Genomic DNA, 20,480 nt, shown 5'->3' with positions numbered 1-20,480 from the left:
AACGTACTGATAAACTCGTAGTTGAAAAGACCAAACTAAAATTTCACAATGTTGAAATAACCGACATACACGAAATCTACTTTTACTTTCAATATTTCTCGGCATAAGAAAAGAATTTATTGGCTTTGGGATGTCATAAGATTGAGAAAAACAGGAATTTAATTTTCCATTACAAATAAATAATTTATTGTCTTCGTAGTTTACTGTATACCTTATGTGCTGCGTCATTTTTTTTGAATATCGTTGGTAACAACTATCTTTTAAATGAATAGAGCTAGCGGCAAACGGATTAAAGATTATGAAAGTTTGGAAAATTCTCTATTAGATAAGAATTTAAAATTATTTAATTTCACACATCGAACAGAATAGCCGGAAAATCAAAAAGTTTAATTCTTTGATGTATCAGCATGGTACGCGACTATCTTATGCCATTGCAATAAAAAAATGTGACGCGCAAATATAAACGAAAAACATAGTTAAAATATTAACTTACCAAAGCGGAACCTGTCGGAATCCAAGACCCGAAAGGTACTATAAATAAAATAAAACACAAGTTAAATCATTTCATAAATTTTATTAATATTATATTCACACATCAAAAGAAAACTAATAATCTATGTTATTCAGTTAAAAGTTACCTAGAGATAACCAATGGATTATCTAATGATGAATAAATCAACATGACGGAAAAATGAAGGGACCGACAACGGCAACTGCACACGATAAAACCGCAGCGGTGAAAATTTACACGATTATCAATCAAATACAACGCCGAATAATTAATCAAACTCGAGAGACAAGCCCGAAGGAACCAGAGACCGGCACGGAACTGGCCGTAGCATAACCGAAAATGCTAAGGCATGCCTAATATACACACACCACAGCTGACGATATGATAAGGCAGCCTGCTGTCGCGCGTGTAAATACAAGAGGTGTGCAAACCTTATCACACGTGACTTTGTGCGCCAATAGCAATAGACACGGATACCTACGATCTAAACTAAACTGCTGCATGCAGCAAGTAGATGCGGTGCGAGAGAACGATGTACGGAATACATGCGATAAAAAAGTTTTTTATACCGAAACGCAGGTAACAGAATTGTGTTCAAAACTAATACACTTCTAATTTATGATTTGTAGTTCATGCTAGTGCAATTAATGAATGATGGATACAATATTACTCCCATAATGAGGTAAAATCTAGAAAAACGCAAAACTAGTTAACTAGTTAGTGCGAAATTCAATTGTGAATATCTCGTAAACTAAAAGAGATAAATAAGATCTGATCGCAGCGTCTTAATCTACGGACTATTCTCTATCAGATAGGATAGTTGAAACGGAAATCGGAGAGATGAAATTTTCATTCTTAGGAAAAATTGCCAAGGGGGTGCTTGATACTTTTTTCGACGATTTTCATAATTAATATCTCTTTAACTAAAAGAGATAGCTACCAACGAATTATTGATTATGAAAGATTGGAAAATTCTTTATCAGATAGAAATATAAAATAATTATATTTCCCACAGTAAAAGGTCGAAAATCGCGACTAAAAGTGCTAAAAGTGACATTTCTCAATTTTGCCCATTTTATTTAAACGCGAATATCTCGTAAACTAAAAGAGATTAATGGTTTTCACATTTTCCTCGATTTTATATACATGCTATAAATGCAAATATCTCATAAACTAAAAGAGATAGAGATAAACAAATTGCCGATTCTTAAGCTATGGGAAATTCTTTATTAGATAAACTATTAAAATTGGGAAATAAGCAGGGTCGAAACAAGTTTATATCGAAAATGGACAAAGGGAGATAACCTTTGGAACATTTTCTTTTTTTCTCTATATTCTATTATGATTCTGTTGTTCTTGGCAATTGAAGTTTTTTCTGTTTCGGTAATTGTCTTTTGAACTCCTAGGCCAAAAATACTGGTGAGGTAATTAAATAATTCAGGTAATTAAAAATAATTTTATTCGCAGGTTACATTTCCAGTGATGTCACTCTAAAAATCGTCGATGTTTGTAAATTTTCGGTGTTTTTTCCTGAAATTTTAGCTTTTGCTTTGATATCTAGTGGTTTTCTGTTCATATTACTCTTTACATTATATTTTTATTTATTCAATCCTTTATGGCAGCCTGGGTTTATTAATATTTGTAAATAAACATCTCTTTGAATTGCGTTCATGGTCACATTGTGCTAACGCATCGCACACCTGATAGTGGCCGCGTGTTGTCGCCGTCGGCTGTGCACATGCAGTTTTATTTCGGACACAGATTGAGACGCGTGCATTTATCGCGACTAGTTTTGTTTCTTCCTATAATAATTATTTATATTGATGGCATATACCGGAATCGCGTGTTAACCATGTTTTGCAGGTGCGTGCGTTAAATCAATCAATCGCGGAGTAATCGACGGTTCACTTGTGCGCGTGTTAGGTTTTGTCGGCCGTCGGTGATTGTTCTTTGCCTGTGAAATTAACTGAAATCAATTTTAGAATAGGACCTGCTGATCCTCAATTAGCAAATACAAAATGCTACCGTGTAAGTAAAATTAATCGGATAATTGTCGTCTCCAACGCGGATTGTGTCACTAGTCCTCTCCAGCCAAATATGGTAATGAAATCTTTCCATCAGAGCTTGAATATTTGTTTTCATTACGCAAAACACTTATGGACGATCACTACAATCTGTCATTTGTTAAAATATTCATATTTCTTCGACAATTGTCCAAGTATTTATTGATATTAAGCATGTATTAAGTAGCGCGATTTAGTTTATATTTATGATGATCCGTCGGATCGTTTACCTGGCACTTTTTAAAATTATAATAAATTAGTAAAAAACACATTTATAGTTAATTATGTGTTATCTACTTGATAATTTCCAATGCTTTTACAATAGAACTTACCATCTTAATATATTGTGGGGACTACCATCTCACCATCTGGGTTTTGAATTCTTCTTCTGCCTTGCATGCCATTTTCCCAAGAATTCCCAAGATCTTATTTTTACTACTTTTCTATTAGTTTACAGCCTTTTATTTTCCAACTTTCTTGCTGTCATAAACTACCCTTTAAAAACCTAATCCCCGTGTCGGACGGTTTAATGCACAGTATCTAGCGTGAGAACAGTCCGACTCGGATTCCCAGAATCCAATGGTCAGTTTTCCCACTCTTTAATATGTCATACACTTTCTATTTTTAACCAATTAAAACTATCGCTTCCTTCCTACTTCTGAATTTCTTGTCACCACCCATCAACCTGAAGGGTTGCTGGTGAGTGACAAGGGTGTAGGAAGATCACTTCTTCACATTACTTCAAGCTCAACACTTCTCTACAAGACTTGATATTCTACGCTTCGTCAACGCATTTCACTTGGTAGTCCTCCACGTCATTAAATAAACCGTAAGTCGTGATATCAAACCTTGTGTATTATTCGTAATTATAACAACACACTACACACACCGATCCCACAATATATATATACAAATTTTATTATAAATTGTTTCCTTTGTGTAACATCGTGCCTAAGAAAATAGATTATCTTTTTTAGTTTTGTTCTGTTCATTTTGATCTTTGGATATGTTTTTAAAAGTAGTTTTGTCCTTTCTTTAAAACTCTGTAATTTTTTAATAAGAGCTTGTTTTCCACTTGAATTTTCAATTTTCTTTTGGGACACCCTGTATTTTGGTTTCCTTTTACATCCATGTAAAATTACCTGCTTTTGTCATTTTAAATATGTCTCTTCTTGATCTATGATTTTATTTATACCACCCTGTATGTTTGTCTTTCTTTATCCACGTTTAAAATTGGACATATTTGTAGTGTTTGGAAGAATGCCCTCCTGAACTTTGGTAGGTTTGGTAGTATATATCTTAAAATGTTATTGTTTTTCTTTTTGTAACACCCTGTATGTTAGTTTTCCATGTTGTCACGTGATAAATGATAAAAGTTAGTCATTATTCAGGTTTGCGTTCTTGAACATTTAATTTTCTTTATGGTTGTTTTCTTTTATGTACGACCCTGTATTTGTTTCACGCGAAAATTTTTGTTATCCTGGTTATTGTATTCGGCAGTTTCCCAACTTGAATTTTAGTTTTTCTTTTGCATCACCCTGTATTAATTTTTTCCTCATTATATAGTAAAAAATAGGCCATACTTTCTATTATTAGGAGTTGTATTTTTAAAATTATGATTTCCTTTTACAACACCTTGTATATTAATTTTCTTCCATGTCAGGTAACAAGTAATTACGATGTATGTTATTCACTAACACTAGATATTTCTTAAAATATTGTCGATGTTTTTGTAACACCCTGTAGAATAATTTCCCGGGATGTCACGAGAAAAGTGGTAGTGATATGTGTTCCTACTTGAACGTGAATTTTCGTTTTAAATATTATACTTTTCAGTTTGTAACACTCTGTATAATATTTTCCCTGATATTCTGTGAAAATTTGGTAACATTTATTAGTATTATTGTGTTTTCTTATTTGAACTTGATGTACATGTAGATCCTTGTATATACCATGCTGGTAACAAGCTTTGTTTAAAAATGGCGGCAAGTTCTCTAAGTGTTATGTATTCTAATTTTAAGTTACGTATATAAATATTCTAATAAAGAAATATTAAGAAACATTGTAACTTATAGTTACCTAGAAAACACCTAGAAAATAAGCCCTTTGCTCATTTCTTTATCCCTGTAGAATTGTAGAACATTATTATGTGGTACTTGCTTACATGTGCGTGGCTATGCACATTATTTGGTTGATTTGTAAAATCATCCGCGAGAAACACGTACGGCACAATAAACAACCGGCACAAAACTGAGCTGAGCACAACACGCAGCGCAATAGATGCGCAAAGCTGGCGGCGCGTCGATGACACACGACTTTGTGTGCGAATTGCAATTGGCACAACACATGCGATTTAAACTAAACTAGAAAGACAACACACGGGAATCTCATGCGCTGCATTTCACGCGGCGGAAGAGATAAGAAAGTAAATTGTTCAAAACAAATACAATTGCCGAATGTCTACGTTTGCTGATAAATATAGAAATAAACAATACAAGTCTTATTTTATGAAAGTATTAAAATTAATGAAAAATTTAAATTCTATATACATAATTCAAGGAACATACATATATTACTCTTCTCTAAAGAAAACTTCAAATTTCCAGTATTAATTTTGCTGTCATTTGGTAACACAACAGAAAAATAACAAAACGCAGAGCTAAACTAAAATCTAGGTTCACGGCAAACCCTTTCCATAAATAATAAAGTATTAAAATTATTTGAAATAAATATTAAACAAGACATCATTTTCAACCATGTTGAAATAAATTTTAGTTCTGTCGGAACGCAATCATTGAATTAAAATTCTTGTTATTCGAATAATAATGATAAGAACGACAATAATTACCAGGTTGCACATTAGTCCATGCTCCTCTGTTGATGACACAAACGTTTTGCACAGTCAATTAATTATTGGCATGCACAAAATATCATCGGCCGTCGCCCGTCGCCCGACGGCAACGGACTCAGAAACACGTGAATAAATTAAACACGCAAAATTTAGAATTTAGAAGATTACACACGCGATAAATAGTTGAAAACATATCAAACACGTTTATTAACACTAATTACCACCGGCGATCAGGAACTATAACGCGATTTGGCCAACTTATATCAAAGAATAACACGAGCCGAAAGTGTGGAATGTGTGCTCGCTGTTATCACACCGATGCAACAAAACAAAATGCACTCGTTGGAATATTTTCAGTTAATACTACATCCTTGCGCCATCTGATGACTCTTTATAGTACCTCACAAATTTATTTATTTACAAATTTATACTGGCGTGCGAAAATGGCCTCGACGCCAAATGACGCCAAACACAGTGTTTCAGTGTTGCCAACTTGAATTTTGAAATAGGCGTAAATCACATTAGAAAATGACGTAGATTTAGTAAATGTTAGTGGTCCTGTTTGTTTTCCATGAGACATGAGTACTAGATTCAGGTGATAACGTGTTGATACATTTGTTATATCATGTATAACATAGATAACACTCTCAATCCCAAACGATGCCGACCTTCGTAGCATATCATCGACTACCATCCGGGGGAGATGCAAATGAGGCACCGGGAAGAAGTTATCAGGTCAGCTTCAAATACTTCACGTATGCAACGTGTAGTTTACCATTGCTGGCATTCTGTTTTTGTATTGGATACTCAATCATCTATAACTTCGAACGATCAACAGCTACCTCATGTAGGGCGCGCAATGTACTGCCTTCTATATCAGCAGCAATTGGTGGTTTCTCACCTCAAAGGGAGGTTTGGCAGGTGGCTATTTCCCTTGATTTCGTGCCAAGGTAAACTCTCATATATTTTAATTAACAATTTTAGAAATTGCTTGTGTTTTAGAATGGTGCTGATATATGTATATCAACACTATAACTACAGCAAAGCAGGAAACAAATTAGTTTACATTCGAAGTATTTTGATGCTAATTGAAAACTTTGCCTTGATCATATTGACGTATTATGATTCAACACATGATTATAGTAAGTAAATTTATGCATCTGATGAGTATTCCATATACCAAGAACTCTTTGTTTATGTTGCAGCAATTCATCGAAATGCCTTTGTAACATTCATCATCTCATCACTGCTCCACATGTTCCTACTCTTCTGTTCACAACGACGAAATGACCGCTTTGAAATAAAACTGAAGAATCATCTAGCCATGGTGAATTTCATTGGAATATTTCTTGCAATGTTTTTCTTCATAGTTCATGGCATTCACTGCCCAGATTATAGTAAATCTCATTTTAATGATTTTAATTGCACTCTATTGAAACAATATTTTTTTCTAGTTTATAGTTTATTCGCACTCTGTGAATATATTGTGGTTTTAACGAATATTGCTTACCACGGATCTATTATTTACGACTTTCCCAACAAGTACCTGACATTATCACCAGGGGATTGCATACGCCTTGGGGACCAGAAAAGATACATTACGATGCAGCCGTAACATTCCCACAGAGTTATTCTCGCTAAAATACCGATTTTAAAGTTCTTTTTTTTGTTTGTTTTAGAAATGTTAGAGATTATCTAGATAAGCAGAAGATGTGACTATTTTTGAAAATACTGCGCCGTCATCTTGTCGGCTATCATCCTCGCAATTGCAAGCGAACTTGTTGCGCCAGGTGAAGGCGCATTTCTGCAGTGTAAAATCCTTCGACCGATTTCAGTTGTACCAGAAAAATCGAACACAAAATCGTCAATGAGTTCTCCGTCGGAACCTAAAGCTTGAGCGCGAACACCAGCAGGTCCCTTCTCAACAGAATCACGGTTTAACGTTGGAACGAATCGTTGCAATTGTTTCACTTGTAAACTAGGCATGAAAGAATACTGCATTTCTTTCATTCCAGCTGACATGTATTTAGCTGCTAGTTTTCGGAATCCAGAGTATTTTAATGCGTCTGCCAATTCGCCTACGTTCACATCTGTCCATCTAAAACACAGATAATATTTAAAAAACATCTAAAACTAACCCAAGCATATGTCACAAACTAATATCAAAGTAAATGTTAAACTTTTCCATTTTAAATGCGTTCTAAATTGAGTTATATTTGCGTAAATACTACAACACCTATGAACATACCGGTATCCTTCCCGTTTAAATGCTAGAACTGCATTGGGACCCAACCAAATTGATCCATCCATTCTCGGAGTGAAATGGACACCCAAAAACGGTAATCTTGCGTCAGGCACCGGATAAATATTCCCTTTTACCAATTTTGTATCTGGTACATTACGCATTATAAGGTATTCACCCCTAAAAGGCACAATTTTTGGAAATTCTGAACACCCTGACATCATTGCCAACTTATCAGAGTGTAAACCACCACATGTTAAAACGTATTTTGCTTGAATAACACTCTCCTTATTCTTGGAATAAATCTCCACTGGATAATTCGGATCACTACCTGGCCTAAACCCAGCTACATTAAAATTTAAAACAATTTCCCCTTGATTATTAACAAAATCTTTGGCATATGATTCAGTAACAAGTTTAAAGTCAACTATTCCAGTCATTGGAGACCAAATGGCTTTGATACCCACACAATTCGGTTCAATTGAAGAGATTTGTGCACTCTCAATCAGTTTCAAGCCAGGAACAGAGTTCTGCAAACCTCTTTTATACAAAGCTTCCAGTGAGTCCAACTCAGTGGGATGAGTAGCAACAATTAGTTTGCCAATTTTCTTATATGGAATGTTGTTGTCCTCAACATAGTTGTACATTAATCGCATTCCCTCCACGCAGAGTTTTGCTTTAAGAGTGCCGGGTTTGTAGTAAATACCAGCATGAATTACGCCGCTGTTATGCCCACTTTGATGAGCTGCAAGATGAGGCTCCTTGTCCAAAATTGCCATTTTAAAGTTTTTAAATCTGAGGGATAGTTCCCGGGCGCTGGCAGTTCCTACTATACCTCCACCCACTACGACTATATCGTATTTACCTTTAGAAGATCTTTTAAATACTAGTAAATTTCATGTTTTGCAAATCTAACTTAAATGAATGTTTTGACTTACAGTTTGCTGTAGTTTTTGCCTCTTGATACAGCTGTATAAAGTGATGGGATGCTTGGTCCAATTCTATTCATCTTGCTGATGATTTATAACAAAACTTTAAATTTAAACAAGAAAACTAAAATGTTTTATGTACAGACTAACGAAACGAAAAACTAAAACATTGAACAAAAATTCAGGTTATATTGACACTAGCACATCAGTGCATTTGTGCTAGCATATCCCGTTTTAGCAATAACACGTGATAACACGACACTTGCTGTAGTGATAAGACGGATTATTTAAGCTTGGATTTTTGAACTAAGATGTAGGAGTTTACCACAAACCTATTCAGATATTTATTCTGATGTTCTATTTCTTTCAGTCAATTCTCATGTTATTCATGTTTAATTATCCTAAGAAGAAACTTGTAAACAATACAGCATATTGCCAAAGATGAGGAACGGATTGTGCATAAATCAGGAGCAATTTAAAATATACTTGAATGGTGATAGTACATTGAGTACATTTTTTATTGATGGTGATGAAATTCTAAGCTAAGTGTATACAGCGAATTTGAAATAATTTTTTGAATTTTGCGATTTTTTTTCACGTTTTCTAACTTAAAGAGAATGTAAATTGACATCAAAGTGTTCTTGCATCATACCAATAAATCGCTCCAAGCTTATCGCATGCCTGCCTGTTTTACAATTAATTATTGATCGATCAACGAACAAATATAAATATATTATAAAAAGTTTTACGGTATCAAGTTTGAATAAAATCGTAAATACCCATTTAAAAAACTATACCGCGTACAAGTTCTCATTGATTGTGTGTGTGTATTAATAGTATTTATACAGTGATATAATAATAATGTTTAAATTAAACGCTTCGAGATAAGTTCTTGAGGATTGCAAAATATTCAATGTGTAACAGAGAACGTGTGTAATGTATGTTAATGATATTTTTGTTAGTAGTATTTTTTTGTTGCTTTTGTGGATTTTATTTTCGTAAAAACGCGCTTTCTTGTTTCGGTACTTTTCTCTAAATATGTTAAATGTTAGGTAATGTATAAAGTAAGTATTGGATAATAACACATCACGGCTTCTACAGTCCGCTCATCTGTCTAAAAAAAATTATTATAAAAACCATTCATTCCACACATAATTGTAAAAAGTAAAAATAATAACAGCTTAATGTACAATTTCACTAAGTCCGGGCGCGCCGGATGCCATCGCATTGAACATAAACTACACCTAAGGACAATTTACTAATTGCAATACTTAAATAAACATCGGATTGACACCAAAAATTATGATAGCAGTAAAAAAGGGGCTGATTCGGTGGGATGAGATACTCTTAGACAACTTAAACATTATTGAAAATTTCTTCTAAGTGACGCGCGCGCTCGTGGTGGTGTTGCTAGTCGTGGGTAAGTCTCCGTCTCTTCGAATATGTGAATGGGGGGCGGGCGAGAGAGGACGGGCGCGACGAACGTGACGCCGCGCCGCCTCTGCTCGAGCATATTGTATCGTTATTAATTGCAAACACGTACCGTTCCCCGTGTCTAGTCATCGCCTTCCTCCTCCTCCGACTCGGCCTCTTGCAACCAAGTCAACCATTGGTTTACCTACAAATCACCAGATATTCGTCAACAACGGAACAAAAAACGGTAAGTCCACAAACAATCATTAAAATGCCTCATAATATAAATAACAATTTATGCTCACCTGAAATAGAGCTTGGCCTTTTCCTGGATACACGTCGGTGATGTCCTCCTTCCAGTTGAGGAATGCCTCTTCTTCGACGATCGACAAATCGTACAGCGCATTGAACCAACGCAGTAGCTGACCACGCGGAAATTGCTGTGAGAAGAAGTGCACCTGAAGCGCGTATATAGCGATCAGCTGCAAGCCAGGTTTCTCGTGCAGGAACGCATGCAGTATGGGTTGGTAGCGGTCCAAAAGTTGCTTCTCCTTCTCGGTGATGGCCTTGTCATCACCTCCGGATTCTATTAACGCCTCCTGCACACAAATTGATAAAGTTATACGCACAATTAAATAAATTCATAAATTAATGTTGTACATACTTGAGTGATATATTTGAGCAGTACAGTCATAAGAGCGGTGATGAACCCAGGATCATTGAAGTCAATGGTTTCCAAGTTCTCCTTAATCCACTTGTAGAACTGCTGAGGATTGGGATCGGCCGCCAGCTGTTTGCCGAGGTCCGCCTCAAGTAGGAGCATCGGACATAAGAACGTCAGACGTTTCTCCTCGAGGATCTGCGCCAGACGCTCCTTGGTACGATCATTCTCGGGTATCTGCCCCAACAACTCAATTTTCGCATCATTAAAAGCAACACTCAATTGCTTATCGTTCTGTATCTGTCGAATCTCGTGCAATGTGTCCAAAAAGAGCGGGTAATAAGCGCCATGTTCCGTAAATAACGCCAACTCCTGCAAAGTGATCAACTTCTCGTTGTATCCGGCAGCAAAAATCACCGCCAATGATCCAGTAATTTTCTCCTTTTCATTTTCACACTCATCAATAAGATGGCAGAGTGTTTTGAAGGCATCGTTCAACACAAGAGTAGTCAATTGATTCTCGCGTTTCAGTTCGGCGAGCAATTCGATAAACTTGCTTTTCTCTTCAGGATTCTTCTCAAGTGTAATCATCTTCAGCGTATTGACAACGGCATCCTTCGCAAACTTCTCTGGTACTTTTTGTTCCTTGTAGCATTCTACGGACTGCTGAAGAGTGGATTCGCCCTTAATGTAATCCTCGCTGATCGATGCGAACTTCTTCAGAACCTCCTCTTTACTAACGCCCTGTTTCTCCTTCTTTTGCTGTTTGGGTTTTTCAGTGGGAGCCGGCCTGATCGGCAACGGCTCCTTGTGAAGCGGGGTTTGTTGTTTCGGGGCAACAGAGTTCGAGTTGAGCGGCGGGTCGACGGGCTTGGCATTCATCAGGTTTTGCGTCTTCACCGACGGTTTGCTAAAGAGCATCGAGTTGGGCGGCGGACGCAGCTCCAGCTCGTTCAAATTCTGCTCCTTTGAAACGATAAGGTTGCGCTTGAAACGCGGTGCTAAATCTTTGTTGGATTCTACAAGAAAAATAAGACGCAATAAATCAAAATCTAGTGTCATTGTCTTTGGTTTGTTAGTTTGTTCTCTACTTACGATTGTTGTAATTGTTACTGCCGTTGTTCTGGTTGTGCTTGTACTGGCCGCGTTGATTGCTGCTGAAATTGTTAAAGTTGGAGTTGGAGCGCTGATTATTGTGGGCGCGATAATCACGATCGCGGTTGCCACCGCCACCGCCACCACCACCGCCTCCTCCCCCAAACCCATTTGAGCCAAAAGCATGAGTGGGAATAAGATTGGCCGAAGACGAGTTAAAGTGTAACCCGCCAAGGTTACCCATAATCATCTCGTCCAGGCCGGAGCGCGTCTTCATCGGATGGCGGAAGAGATCCGGCACATTGTTGGAGCGATCCGAGTCGCGGTCGCCACGATGATCGCGATCGCCCCGATGGTCCCGGTCGCGCCTGTAGGACGGGCGGTCGTCGTCCGCCGGCCGGATCTGATTGATCGGCACCGGCCCCTCGACCACAGCCACCTTCCGCGGCGCCCATTTATCTCTGCGTAAATCAATGATGTCCTTGAGCATGAAGCGGATGCGCGGCTGCAGATCCATATTCTCCGCCAGTGTCTCCATACGCTCAAAGTACTGGTCCATCAGCCCTTTGCCCTTGTTTGTGTCCAGGTTGCGGCCGCACGTGCGCAATATCTGGCACAGGCACTCGAGGTCCTCGGACGGGTCGTCGCCGCGCCGTGCGCACAGCAGCTCTTGAATGCACCGGTGCAGGATGTTTTCCGAAAGTATTTCCAGCTTGCCGAGCTCACCGATGAACTTGATGTTGCCGAGCATCTTGCGCTTGGCGAGCTGGCGGCGCTCTTCGTCTTCCAGTGACTGACTATTGCGGCGTCCATATTGCTCCAGCAGCTCGGAGCGGTGCTCGAACTCGACTTTGCACTTGTTGAGCAGCAGCAGGCGGAAGGTACACGGGCGGTCAGGCGGCTCAAAGTTGGGTGCCTCCTCCGATAGCCGCTTGCACAGCTGCCCGTACATAGACGAGTACTTGGGTTCATCGAGCGCCTTGTCGAAGATCAGCAGGATGACGCCCTTGAGGATGATGCCTGATGACAGTTCGGTGCGCAGCAAGTCATCGCTCAGCTTCTTAAATTTATCGGGCGTGAGTTTGTTGAGGATGCCGCGCACCTTGCGGAAGACGAGGTCGTGGCGGGCGTCGCTCGCCGTCGATGCATCCTTGTGGCGCAGTGTTGATGGAGGGACCCAGCGTCGGTTGGCGGGGGGGAATTGCTCCTTCCCCGAAACACGAGCTTGTGGCCCCGTTTGCCTGGGGCACTCCGTCGTGGTGGGTTTGCTACCACCGGCCGCAAATCCTTCACGCGCAGGCACTTGTCGTATTCACTCGCTGGCCCAACCAAGCTGTAACACACGAGAGCGTAAGACGCGCGAGGTGAATGACCGACCGCTTCTTGTGATTCACGCGCTAGGGGAGAGAGAGGTCAAATTCAAGGCCAAAACGCGCACATACCAAGGATGTCTCAGAAAAGTGCAATCCTACAACGATAGCGCATCGCACCTGCAAGTGCAAAAACAAAATATTTCGCCTGCACTCGCCGATATGTGGGTCAAGTGCAACAAACGCTCCACGGTTTATTTTTAACGCGCTGGCACTTGAATGAACGTTATTGTTTAATTTGCTTCAACTTTCCTGTGCTAATACAACTTCATTTACAATCAACTAAAGCGCGAGTTGCGCCATTCGTGTTATCGGTCAAAGACGACACAATAAAACATGACGAAAACACCGTTCGAGGCTGGCAGACACATCGTTAAATGGCTAATGTACTAAATCAACAAAACCATTAAGTTCGCAGCGAGCACTTTTTTCATATGACGCGTCGTCTAGACTATCGAGACGTTCGAAGTACATTGCACCCCCAAACGACCCCCGAAATCAACACGAATAGACCCATGACGAAAAAAAACAAGAACAAAAACTAGTAGACGGCAGACGCGACGCTGCGACAAAGAACCTTCAGGTTAACGCTTAACGTAATCTAACAAAGCGAGATTCCACGGAATTAACAAAGCGCATTCTAGAAATATCGCATGACGCACACGTTCGGTTCGGCAGTACGTGCGAATCGAAAAAAATCTCCCAGCGCGTGTGTGGAAAAGTACGAAAGCACTTACCGATCAAAGTGAATGAAAGCAAGAATATATGGTTAGATTTTAGTAAATGGTGGCGCAGCTTACAAACTAAACACTTGAGAACAACGCCGAGAGTAGCGAGTTGAGATAGAGATGTCGTGCGGTTAGCGAATAGAAATGGACGTGGACTTACAGGGGCCGATGCTCGTTGTTTGCGAGAGGGCACACTACACTGATGGCTAGCCGTGCGCGCTGCGCTTGCCTTGGCTGGCTCTCGGGTCTTTGGGCGCTGCGGGCGCTTGAGTTGGCAGAAACGCGTCTGGGGAGATTGCTTCCTCACTCGCTCGCACACACGGCGCGCAGCCGCCGTCCACCTCGCTCGCCCACACCCGCACGCCAGCGATTTAATTGACACGCGCGGTCACTGGAATTTCGTCGCAAAACTAGTGGTTCCGATACGGATTTACCGTGCCGGACGTCGCCAAAACGTGCGAACTAGCGCTTGAGTATAAATGTTATAAATGACTTCTTGTGCATTGCTGAAACAAAATTGCATCAGCATATAATTATATGCAATCACATTTCTTCACTTACAGTAATAATTTGTTGAGTCATAAAAAGACAATGACATCAAGGCACAATTTTCCAGAAAATTCAATATTGCTAGCAGTAAAACTACCAAAGTCTTGTCTTGGCACACATCCAAGTGGTATTGCACATAGTCCCTTATTAATAAAACCCTAAAATATTTAATTTATTTAGTAAAAAGTATTGTAATTTTTGCAGAAGTAAATTCTGGATACCTAGGTATAAAAGTCAATGAGATTGCTGCTTTCCAGACCTCTCTCTGGGGAGAATATCCACCGATCGCGGATGAAATGGACGGTAGGATGTTGTACGCCCCGCAGGTCGTCGCGGTCGAGCTGTGAAAGTCGTACACAAGCGAGTAGACAACGCAGAATGTAAAGGCGACACAGGGGATACTACACGTAAACAAGGCATACTTTTTAAACTTGATGCGAATCCAAGGCGCTGGTTCCTCTTCATATTCGAGCAGCCGCTTGTAGCGGGCGGTTTTCGAGACCATCGTACCGACCTTCGGGCGCTTTTCATCGCTGGAGTATTTTGTTATTATCAACTGCCATGTAAGCGATTTTCCGGGCGATACATTTTGAACGCGGATCGGCTGTACTAGATTGGAGAGGTTACGTTTGGTGGGTGGATATGATAAATGCATATATGCTGGTTGCCTACGTTGTCGTCTATCCCGTATTAATTTGCGGTTAATATAGTTCATCCCGCTTATCTACTATACAATCATTTAGACTAAGTTGTGCCAGCAATGCAATAAAAAATAAAGAAAATAAAAACCAAAACATCTACACGTTTCACTTTACAGTCACAAACGTATTCGCAAACATGTGGGCTATACTAAAACCTATTTTATTCTACGGATCTGCGTTTCTTTTTACTGGATTTTTATCTGTAAGTTAATTATGTTGCAGAAACTAACACTCAACAAGTATAATACTTACTCAATACATTTGGTTTTAGATGTGCATATTCTTAATATCAACGACGCAAACTTACCCGGCGATAAAACGTAGTAAAAAAGAAAAGTATTTCCAAGATTTGTCTAGTAATAGAGATATTGCATTTCCTAGCATTAATGAACCAGCTTCAATTAATTTAAGTGTGATTATTCCAGCTTACAATGAGGAAGAAAGATGTAAGATATGTTTGATATAATTTTATAATAATTGATACTATAATATCAATGTTTTAGTGGGAGTCATGCTTGAAGAATGCATAGATTACTTAAATTCACGCTGCAAAGAAATAAAAGACTTTAAGTATGAAATAATTGTGGTTAGTGATGGCAGTAAGGATAAAACTGTTCAAATTGCTAATAAATATGGCAAAAACTTAGGTTCTGATAAATTCCGAGTTTTGGATTTGGAAGTAAACAGAGGGAAAGGAGGCGCAGTCAGATTAGTGTGTGTATAATTCCTATCTACATATTTAAAGTTAATAATTTTCCTTTAAAGGGTATGCTTAGTGCAAGAGGTGCTTTGTTACTCTTCGCTGATGCTGATGGAGCTACAAAGTTTGCTGATTTGAGTAAATTAGAGGCAGCTATGGAGGGAATGATAAATTGTAAGTTATCACTTTATTCAAGTAATTGGAGAGTAATATTATTTTGTTGCATTTTAGGCAATTATTTAAAAGATTTGAAAGCAATTGGGTCTCAAGAAGCAATATCAATCGGATCGCGTGCTCATCTAGAAGAAGCCGCTGTGGCAACAAGAAGTTTCTTTCGCACAATCCTCATGTATGGCTTTCAATTTCTGGTTAAACTTTTTGCTGTTCGCGGACTACGTGACACTCAGTGCGGGTTTAAACTTATGACCAGGGAAGCTGCCAGAAAATGTTTCATCAGTTTGCATGTAGAAAGATGGTACTTATTCAATTTAATAATACTTCACAATTTACACCAATTCATTATTTATTTTAAAGGGCATTTGATGTTGAAATGTTGTTTATTGCACAAAAACTAAAGATCCCCATCACCGAGGTGGCAGTTCGTTGGACAGAAATCGATGGCTCAAAGATAACACCTTTCTGGAGCTGGTTGCAAATGGGCATTGACCTAGTACTGATCTGGTTGCGATATTTGATCGGGGCATGGAAAATTAGCGCAACCAATAAACATAAATAAGATTTAAGTTCATGCTGTGAATATTCTTATCAGTTGAAAATCTGATGTGTATAAATACACAGTAACCATTGTAATGTGAAACAAATAATAAGTGTAACACTGATTTATGGTTTATTTGTATGTGTACATATAAATCGTTTTCCAATTTTCTAAAACTTAATTTATTAGTGAATGAATTTAATTTTGTATGCAAATGGTTTTCATAATCTTGCTTAATACAAATATAGAATAAATCATCGCACCAAAACTGTTTCAATGAACTTGGCAACAGGTTTTAAAATAATTCTCATGCTGCAATAAAACGCGTCACATCTTAAACACCAAAACACTCCACATCATACTTTTGTAAACAATTATCTAGGTATAAATATTCTGCATTGTTTTAACCGAAAATCAGTTGCAATCAAAATGGCGGTGACCTTAGAAGACTGCAAGAAAATAATCCAACGCTACACTAAAGATGATTCAACAGCCGTTGCCTTTCAAGTCGTTACACTCAGCGACACACCAGCAGGATATTTAGGCGAACACTACCGTCTTTGCATCACGTACAAAACATCACAAAACCGGCTACAAATCGCCAACTTTTTTCTTAAATGCGTCCCTACTGGAAACCAGAACTTTACCGATTACGTGCTGGAACTAGGAGTGTTCAGGAAAGAAGCCAATCTATACAAACATCTTCTAAATGACTTTCAAAAACATCATACTGCTCAAATCGCACCTAAAAGCTACCTCGTCAATCCGGAAAGTTTTATCGTCTTGGAGGATCTCTCAAAGAAAGGATTTTCAATGGTAGATCAATTAAGCCATGAAAACATTGTGCAATTGATGAAAACGTTGGCAAGATTTCATTCATCCTCCATTATCTTTGAAGAACGCCGATCATTTCCAGGAAAGCCCTACAAATTAATCGACCATTTCCCAGATGAACTAAAAGAGACGACTTTCAGTCCAGTTGAAGGTTCCGCACGGTACAAATGGGGAATCTCAACGTCTAAAGCCGTAGCGAACACCATATTGATGCAAAGTCAATCATACACTCAAATTGCTGAAGATTTCCTGAAATTTGCACAAACGGATATTTTTGAATACGTTTTCCCAAGCAAGAAGTTTCGCAATGTGATTTGCCACGCTGATTTGTGGAAGAATAATGCTCTCTTCAAAAATACCAGTAATGGCACTGATGAGTGTGTTTTAATTGATTATCAATTGGTTCGGTACACTCCACCAGCACTGGATGTAATGACGGCACTGCATGTGAATTGTTCAACAAGTTATCTCAAGGACAACATGAAAGAGTTATTAAATACATACTATAATACCTTTAAGGATTGTTTACAAAAGCATGGTGTGTCCATTGATGTGGTATTCAAAGGCAATGAATTTCAAGAAAGTATTGATCATTACGAGATTGCTTCTCTAACAGAATCCGCCATGTTTGGTACAATTATTTTCATCGGTAAAGAACTGGGCCAGCAATTGACCAGTGATGAAAATGCTTTCAATGAATTCAATTACACAAACCGAAGTAAATACATCATGAACGAAATCGCTAATAATCCCGCCTTTGAATCAAGATATACTGATATTTTAAATAGATTAATAGGTTACTTGTTAAAGCGCAATGTAAGTAAAATATAATTTATACCTTTGTTGCTGTCAAACAGTTTGTTACACTGTTGATATAAATCGAAGAAAATCAAGATTTGTTATAATACCAACAACTTCTTCTTTGGTTGGAGTCATTTCTGTTACTAAAACATATTGTTCTATTTCCATGATCCTAGACACCAATCCCAAATTACAATTCGGTGTGACTTTGAGATACATCATTGTACCAGCTTTTTTGACCTCATCTGATGGTCCAACAAACCTACTCATTAATTTTTGAGTCAAAATACGCGTTGTTACCATGCCGATCAATATGCCATTTTCAATAATGGGCATTTCATTTAAATTATGAGCAGTCATGATTTTCATTGCTTCCTCACAACTGACAGATGATTCTATAGTCATAGGGCGTTGAAGGTGAAGCTGAGACACTTTAACATCCCACCAACTAATTAAATAAGATTAAAAAAACAATTAAATATTGTTTTTGCTTGATTAGTATAAGAAAATAACACTAACCTGTGATTTTGATGATTAATACAAGGCTGTAAATTCTTTGCCTCTAGCCATTGATCCGATGCAAGAGTAGTTACATAATTTTTGGTATCATCCGGGATTACCACAACGCATACTTGTCCTTCTTTCAAATCCTTGGCTGCAATCAAAGCTGCATTGACGTTGAAACCACCGCTAGCACCAGACAAAATGCCTTCTTCACGAATTAAACGCCTGGTCATAGCGTAAGAATCAACATCTTTACATTTTAACCACCAGTCTATGTTCGGACGATCTAGGGTGGTCGGTACAAACGCATAGTTAAAACCCTCAACCTCAACAAACGGACAATTGAAATTATTGAGAGCTTCTGGTGCGGCCATCTTAGAACCCTCAGCATCTGCGCCAACAATAATGCATGACGGGCAGGCTTGTTTCATTTTCCTCGCAACTCCTGATAGTGTACCGCCAGTACCATTTCCGGCAACAAACATATCAATTTTTCCGTTGAAAGCTTCCAGAATTTCCTCCGCTGTACAGTCGTAGTGCACCATTGGATTAGAAGCATTGCGAAACTAACATAAAAATTGGTGCATCATTTAAAGTAATAGAAAACAAGATAATTGTACTTACTTGGCTCAAAACAACTGAGTTGGGAATTTGTTTGTTCAAAACATGTGCCATACCAACAATTCCATTGGGGGCGTTAAAAGGAACTCCCATTGGAATGAGAATTACTTCAGCCCCAAGAACTTTGAGGATATCCACTTTCTCCTTCGAAGTTTTTTCCGGAACTATGATAATGCATCTATAATTTTGACTGTAGCAACCAACGCTAATCCAATTCCCGTGTTGCCAGAAGTTGGTTCAATGATGGTACCACCTGGTTGCAGGCGGCCATCACGTTCGGCATCTTCAATCATTCGCACAGCAATGCGGTCCTTTATCGAACCACCAGGGTTAACAAACTCACATTTCACATCTAAAAATTAATTAATCAACTAATTAATCAGTTAGTTTAAAATTAAACTCACTCCAAAACGGTACTTACAAATATCACATTTTATTCCAAGAGATTGCGGAATTTTATTTAATTTGACTATTGGCGTGTGGCCAATCGTATCCAAAATGTTCGGATATAGCAAACCTTTAGGCACACTACGATAAAAATGTTAAGTATTAAATTAAGATAAGAAGGTACTTTAAGTTTTATTTACTTTCTATACGAGGTATGTGGTGATGAATTTGGGTCGGCGTCCTTGTGCCAAGTGCATTTCGCTGGCAAATCAGGCGGAATATAATCATTCATTATTTCCTTTAATTGGGACTCATTAAGTGCAGGTTTCTGGGATTGAGCCATGCTGCGTAAAACAATAAACAAAATGTAAAAATTATGACAGCGTACATTGATTCTGGGTAATATCTGCACTGATAACACATGTATATTGACCGGTCACAGCATTTTAACCAATAATACACCAACAGAAAGTAAAAACCCATTAATAAATTGTTTCTGACGTTGTGAAAAGTATAATCTAACAAATTCAATGTCAATAGTAATTAATTGAAGCTATTTAAGTAGTTATTAAACTATTATTTCTTACTTACGTTGTGGAATGATCAACAACTCACAATAAACTAAAACCGTCGACGTCAAACCGTCAACATCACAAATGATACTGATTTATCACACATCGCCCAATGTCGTTCCACTTCCACACGCGATACTCTCGCTATTTTCGATTATATAATTCCGAGATGAATTACTATTATTTAATAATTTAAATCAAGGTTAAACTGTTGGCAAACAAGAGGATAAAAC

At 38.3% G+C, this 20,480-nt stretch overlaps 6 protein-coding genes across 8 annotated transcripts; 3 read left to right on the top strand and 3 right to left on the bottom strand.

Moving 5' to 3' along the window:
• The first annotated feature begins 5,871 nt into the window (after window positions 1-5,871).
• LOC135791637 (post-GPI attachment to proteins factor 2-like) lies at window positions 5,872-7,619 on the top strand. Its single transcript, XM_065302095.1, has 4 exons — window positions 5,872-6,375; window positions 6,428-6,567; window positions 6,631-6,822; window positions 6,880-7,619. The coding sequence occupies exons 1-4, from the start codon at window positions 6,086-6,088 to the stop codon at window positions 7,038-7,040; spliced, it is 783 nt and encodes a 260-aa protein (XP_065158167.1). The 5' UTR covers window positions 5,872-6,085; the 3' UTR covers window positions 7,041-7,619.
• On the bottom strand, window positions 6,869-8,824 carry L2HGDH (L-2-hydroxyglutarate dehydrogenase). 2 transcript variants are annotated; one of them, XM_065302089.1, is made up of 3 exons: window positions 8,606-8,824; window positions 7,674-8,543; window positions 6,869-7,523 (listed from the first exon to the last, which is right to left on the bottom strand). In XM_065302089.1, exons 1-3 carry the CDS (start codon window positions 8,674-8,676, stop codon window positions 7,142-7,144), a joined length of 1,323 nt encoding a protein of 440 aa, XP_065158161.1. In that variant the 5' UTR covers window positions 8,677-8,824; the 3' UTR covers window positions 6,869-7,141. The 2 variants fall into 2 exon arrangements, with proteins under 2 accessions (XP_065158161.1, XP_065158162.1); XM_065302090.1 differs by having other exon boundaries at window positions 7,674-8,532; window positions 8,606-8,807.
• Window positions 8,825-9,082: 258 nt separating this feature from the next.
• NAT1 (N-acetyltransferase 1) lies at window positions 9,083-13,071 on the bottom strand. The gene is made up of 4 exons (XM_065302080.1): window positions 11,766-13,071; window positions 10,674-11,689; window positions 10,315-10,608; window positions 9,083-10,214 (listed from the first exon to the last, which is right to left on the bottom strand). Exons 1-4 carry the CDS (start codon window positions 12,715-12,717, stop codon window positions 10,152-10,154), a joined length of 2,325 nt encoding a protein of 774 aa, XP_065158152.1. The 5' UTR covers window positions 12,718-13,071; the 3' UTR covers window positions 9,083-10,151.
• A 1,552-nt stretch (window positions 13,072-14,623) lies between these two features.
• wol (Dolichyl-phosphate beta-glucosyltransferase wollknaeuel) lies at window positions 14,624-16,652 on the top strand. 2 transcript variants are annotated; one of them, XM_065302094.1, is made up of 6 exons: window positions 14,625-15,315; window positions 15,385-15,559; window positions 15,617-15,825; window positions 15,879-15,987; window positions 16,045-16,288; window positions 16,348-16,652. In XM_065302094.1, exons 1-6 carry the CDS (start codon window positions 15,250-15,252, stop codon window positions 16,547-16,549), a joined length of 1,005 nt encoding a protein of 334 aa, XP_065158166.1. In that variant the 5' UTR covers window positions 14,625-15,249; the 3' UTR covers window positions 16,550-16,652. The 2 variants fall into 2 exon arrangements, with proteins under 2 accessions (XP_065158165.1, XP_065158166.1); XM_065302093.1 differs by having other exon boundaries at window positions 14,624-15,315; window positions 15,879-16,288.
• On the bottom strand, window positions 16,638-20,420 carry LOC135791633 (cystathionine beta-synthase-like protein). Its single transcript, XM_065302088.1, is given in 7 exon segments — window positions 16,638-18,611; window positions 18,683-19,233; window positions 19,292-19,473; window positions 19,476-19,640; window positions 19,710-19,816; window positions 19,876-20,019; window positions 20,267-20,420. Coding segments are annotated over 6 exon segments (1,536 nt in total). The 5' UTR covers window position 20,019; window positions 20,267-20,420; the 3' UTR covers window positions 16,638-18,223.
• LOC135791635 (uncharacterized) lies at window positions 16,855-18,276 on the top strand. Its single transcript, XM_065302091.1, has one exon. It carries the CDS (start codon window positions 16,958-16,960, stop codon window positions 18,191-18,193), a length of 1,236 nt encoding a protein of 411 aa, XP_065158163.1. The 5' UTR covers window positions 16,855-16,957; the 3' UTR covers window positions 18,194-18,276.
• Window positions 20,421-20,480: the final 60 nt, after the last annotated feature.

The sequence above is a fragment of the Atheta coriaria genome, unplaced genomic scaffold (genome assembly GCF_025399875.1).
Source record: "Atheta coriaria isolate IRGN ID8LTWV9N9 unplaced genomic scaffold, Caltech_Dcor_3.1 hic_scaffold_5_pilon, whole genome shotgun sequence".
Lineage (NCBI taxonomy): Eukaryota > Metazoa > Arthropoda > Insecta > Coleoptera > Staphylinidae > Dalotia > Dalotia coriaria.
This window is presented reverse-complemented; position numbering and strand designations above follow the sequence as displayed.

Excerpts from the sequence above, each read along its gene's own strand:
- LOC135791637 (XM_065302095.1), top strand. The coding sequence starts at position 6,086 with ATGCCGACCTTCGTAGCATATCATCGACTACCATCCGGGGGAGATGCA. Across the intron at positions 6,568-6,630 it reads TGATTCAACACATGATTATA|CAATTCATCGAAATGCCTTT; the intron begins GTAAGTAAATTT and ends TTTATGTTGCAG. Across the intron at positions 6,823-6,879 it reads CATTCACTGCCCAGATTATA|TTTATAGTTTATTCGCACTC; the intron begins GTAAATCTCATT and ends ATTTTTTTCTAG.
- L2HGDH (XM_065302089.1), bottom strand. The coding sequence starts at position 8,676 with ATGAATAGAATTGGACCAAGCATCCCATCACTTTATACAGCTGTATCA. Across the intron at positions 8,544-8,605 it reads GGCAAAAACTACAGCAAACT|ATCTTCTAAAGGTAAATACG; the intron begins GTAAGTCAAAAC and ends AGTATTTAAAAG. Across the intron at positions 7,524-7,673 it reads TTTAAACGGGAAGGATACCG|ATGGACAGATGTGAACGTAG; the intron begins GTATGTTCATAG and ends TCTGTGTTTTAG.
- NAT1 (XM_065302080.1), bottom strand. The coding sequence starts at position 12,717 with ATGTACGGGCAGCTGTGCAAGCGGCTATCGGAGGAGGCACCCAACTTT. Across the intron at positions 11,690-11,765 it reads CAGTAACAATTACAACAATC|AATCCAACAAAGATTTAGCA; the intron begins GTAAGTAGAGAA and ends TTTTTCTTGTAG. Across the intron at positions 10,609-10,673 it reads TGCTCAAATATATCACTCAA|GAGGCGTTAATAGAATCCGG; the intron begins GTATGTACAACA and ends ATTTGTGTGCAG.
- wol (XM_065302093.1), top strand. The coding sequence starts at position 15,250 with ATGTGGGCTATACTAAAACCTATTTTATTCTACGGATCTGCGTTTCTT. Across the intron at positions 15,560-15,616 it reads TTACAATGAGGAAGAAAGAT|TGGGAGTCATGCTTGAAGAA; the intron begins GTAAGATATGTT and ends TCAATGTTTTAG. Across the intron at positions 15,826-15,878 it reads AAGGAGGCGCAGTCAGATTA|GGTATGCTTAGTGCAAGAGG; the intron begins GTGTGTGTATAA and ends TTTCCTTTAAAG.
- LOC135791635 (XM_065302091.1), top strand. The coding sequence starts at position 16,958 with ATGGCGGTGACCTTAGAAGACTGCAAGAAAATAATCCAACGCTACACT.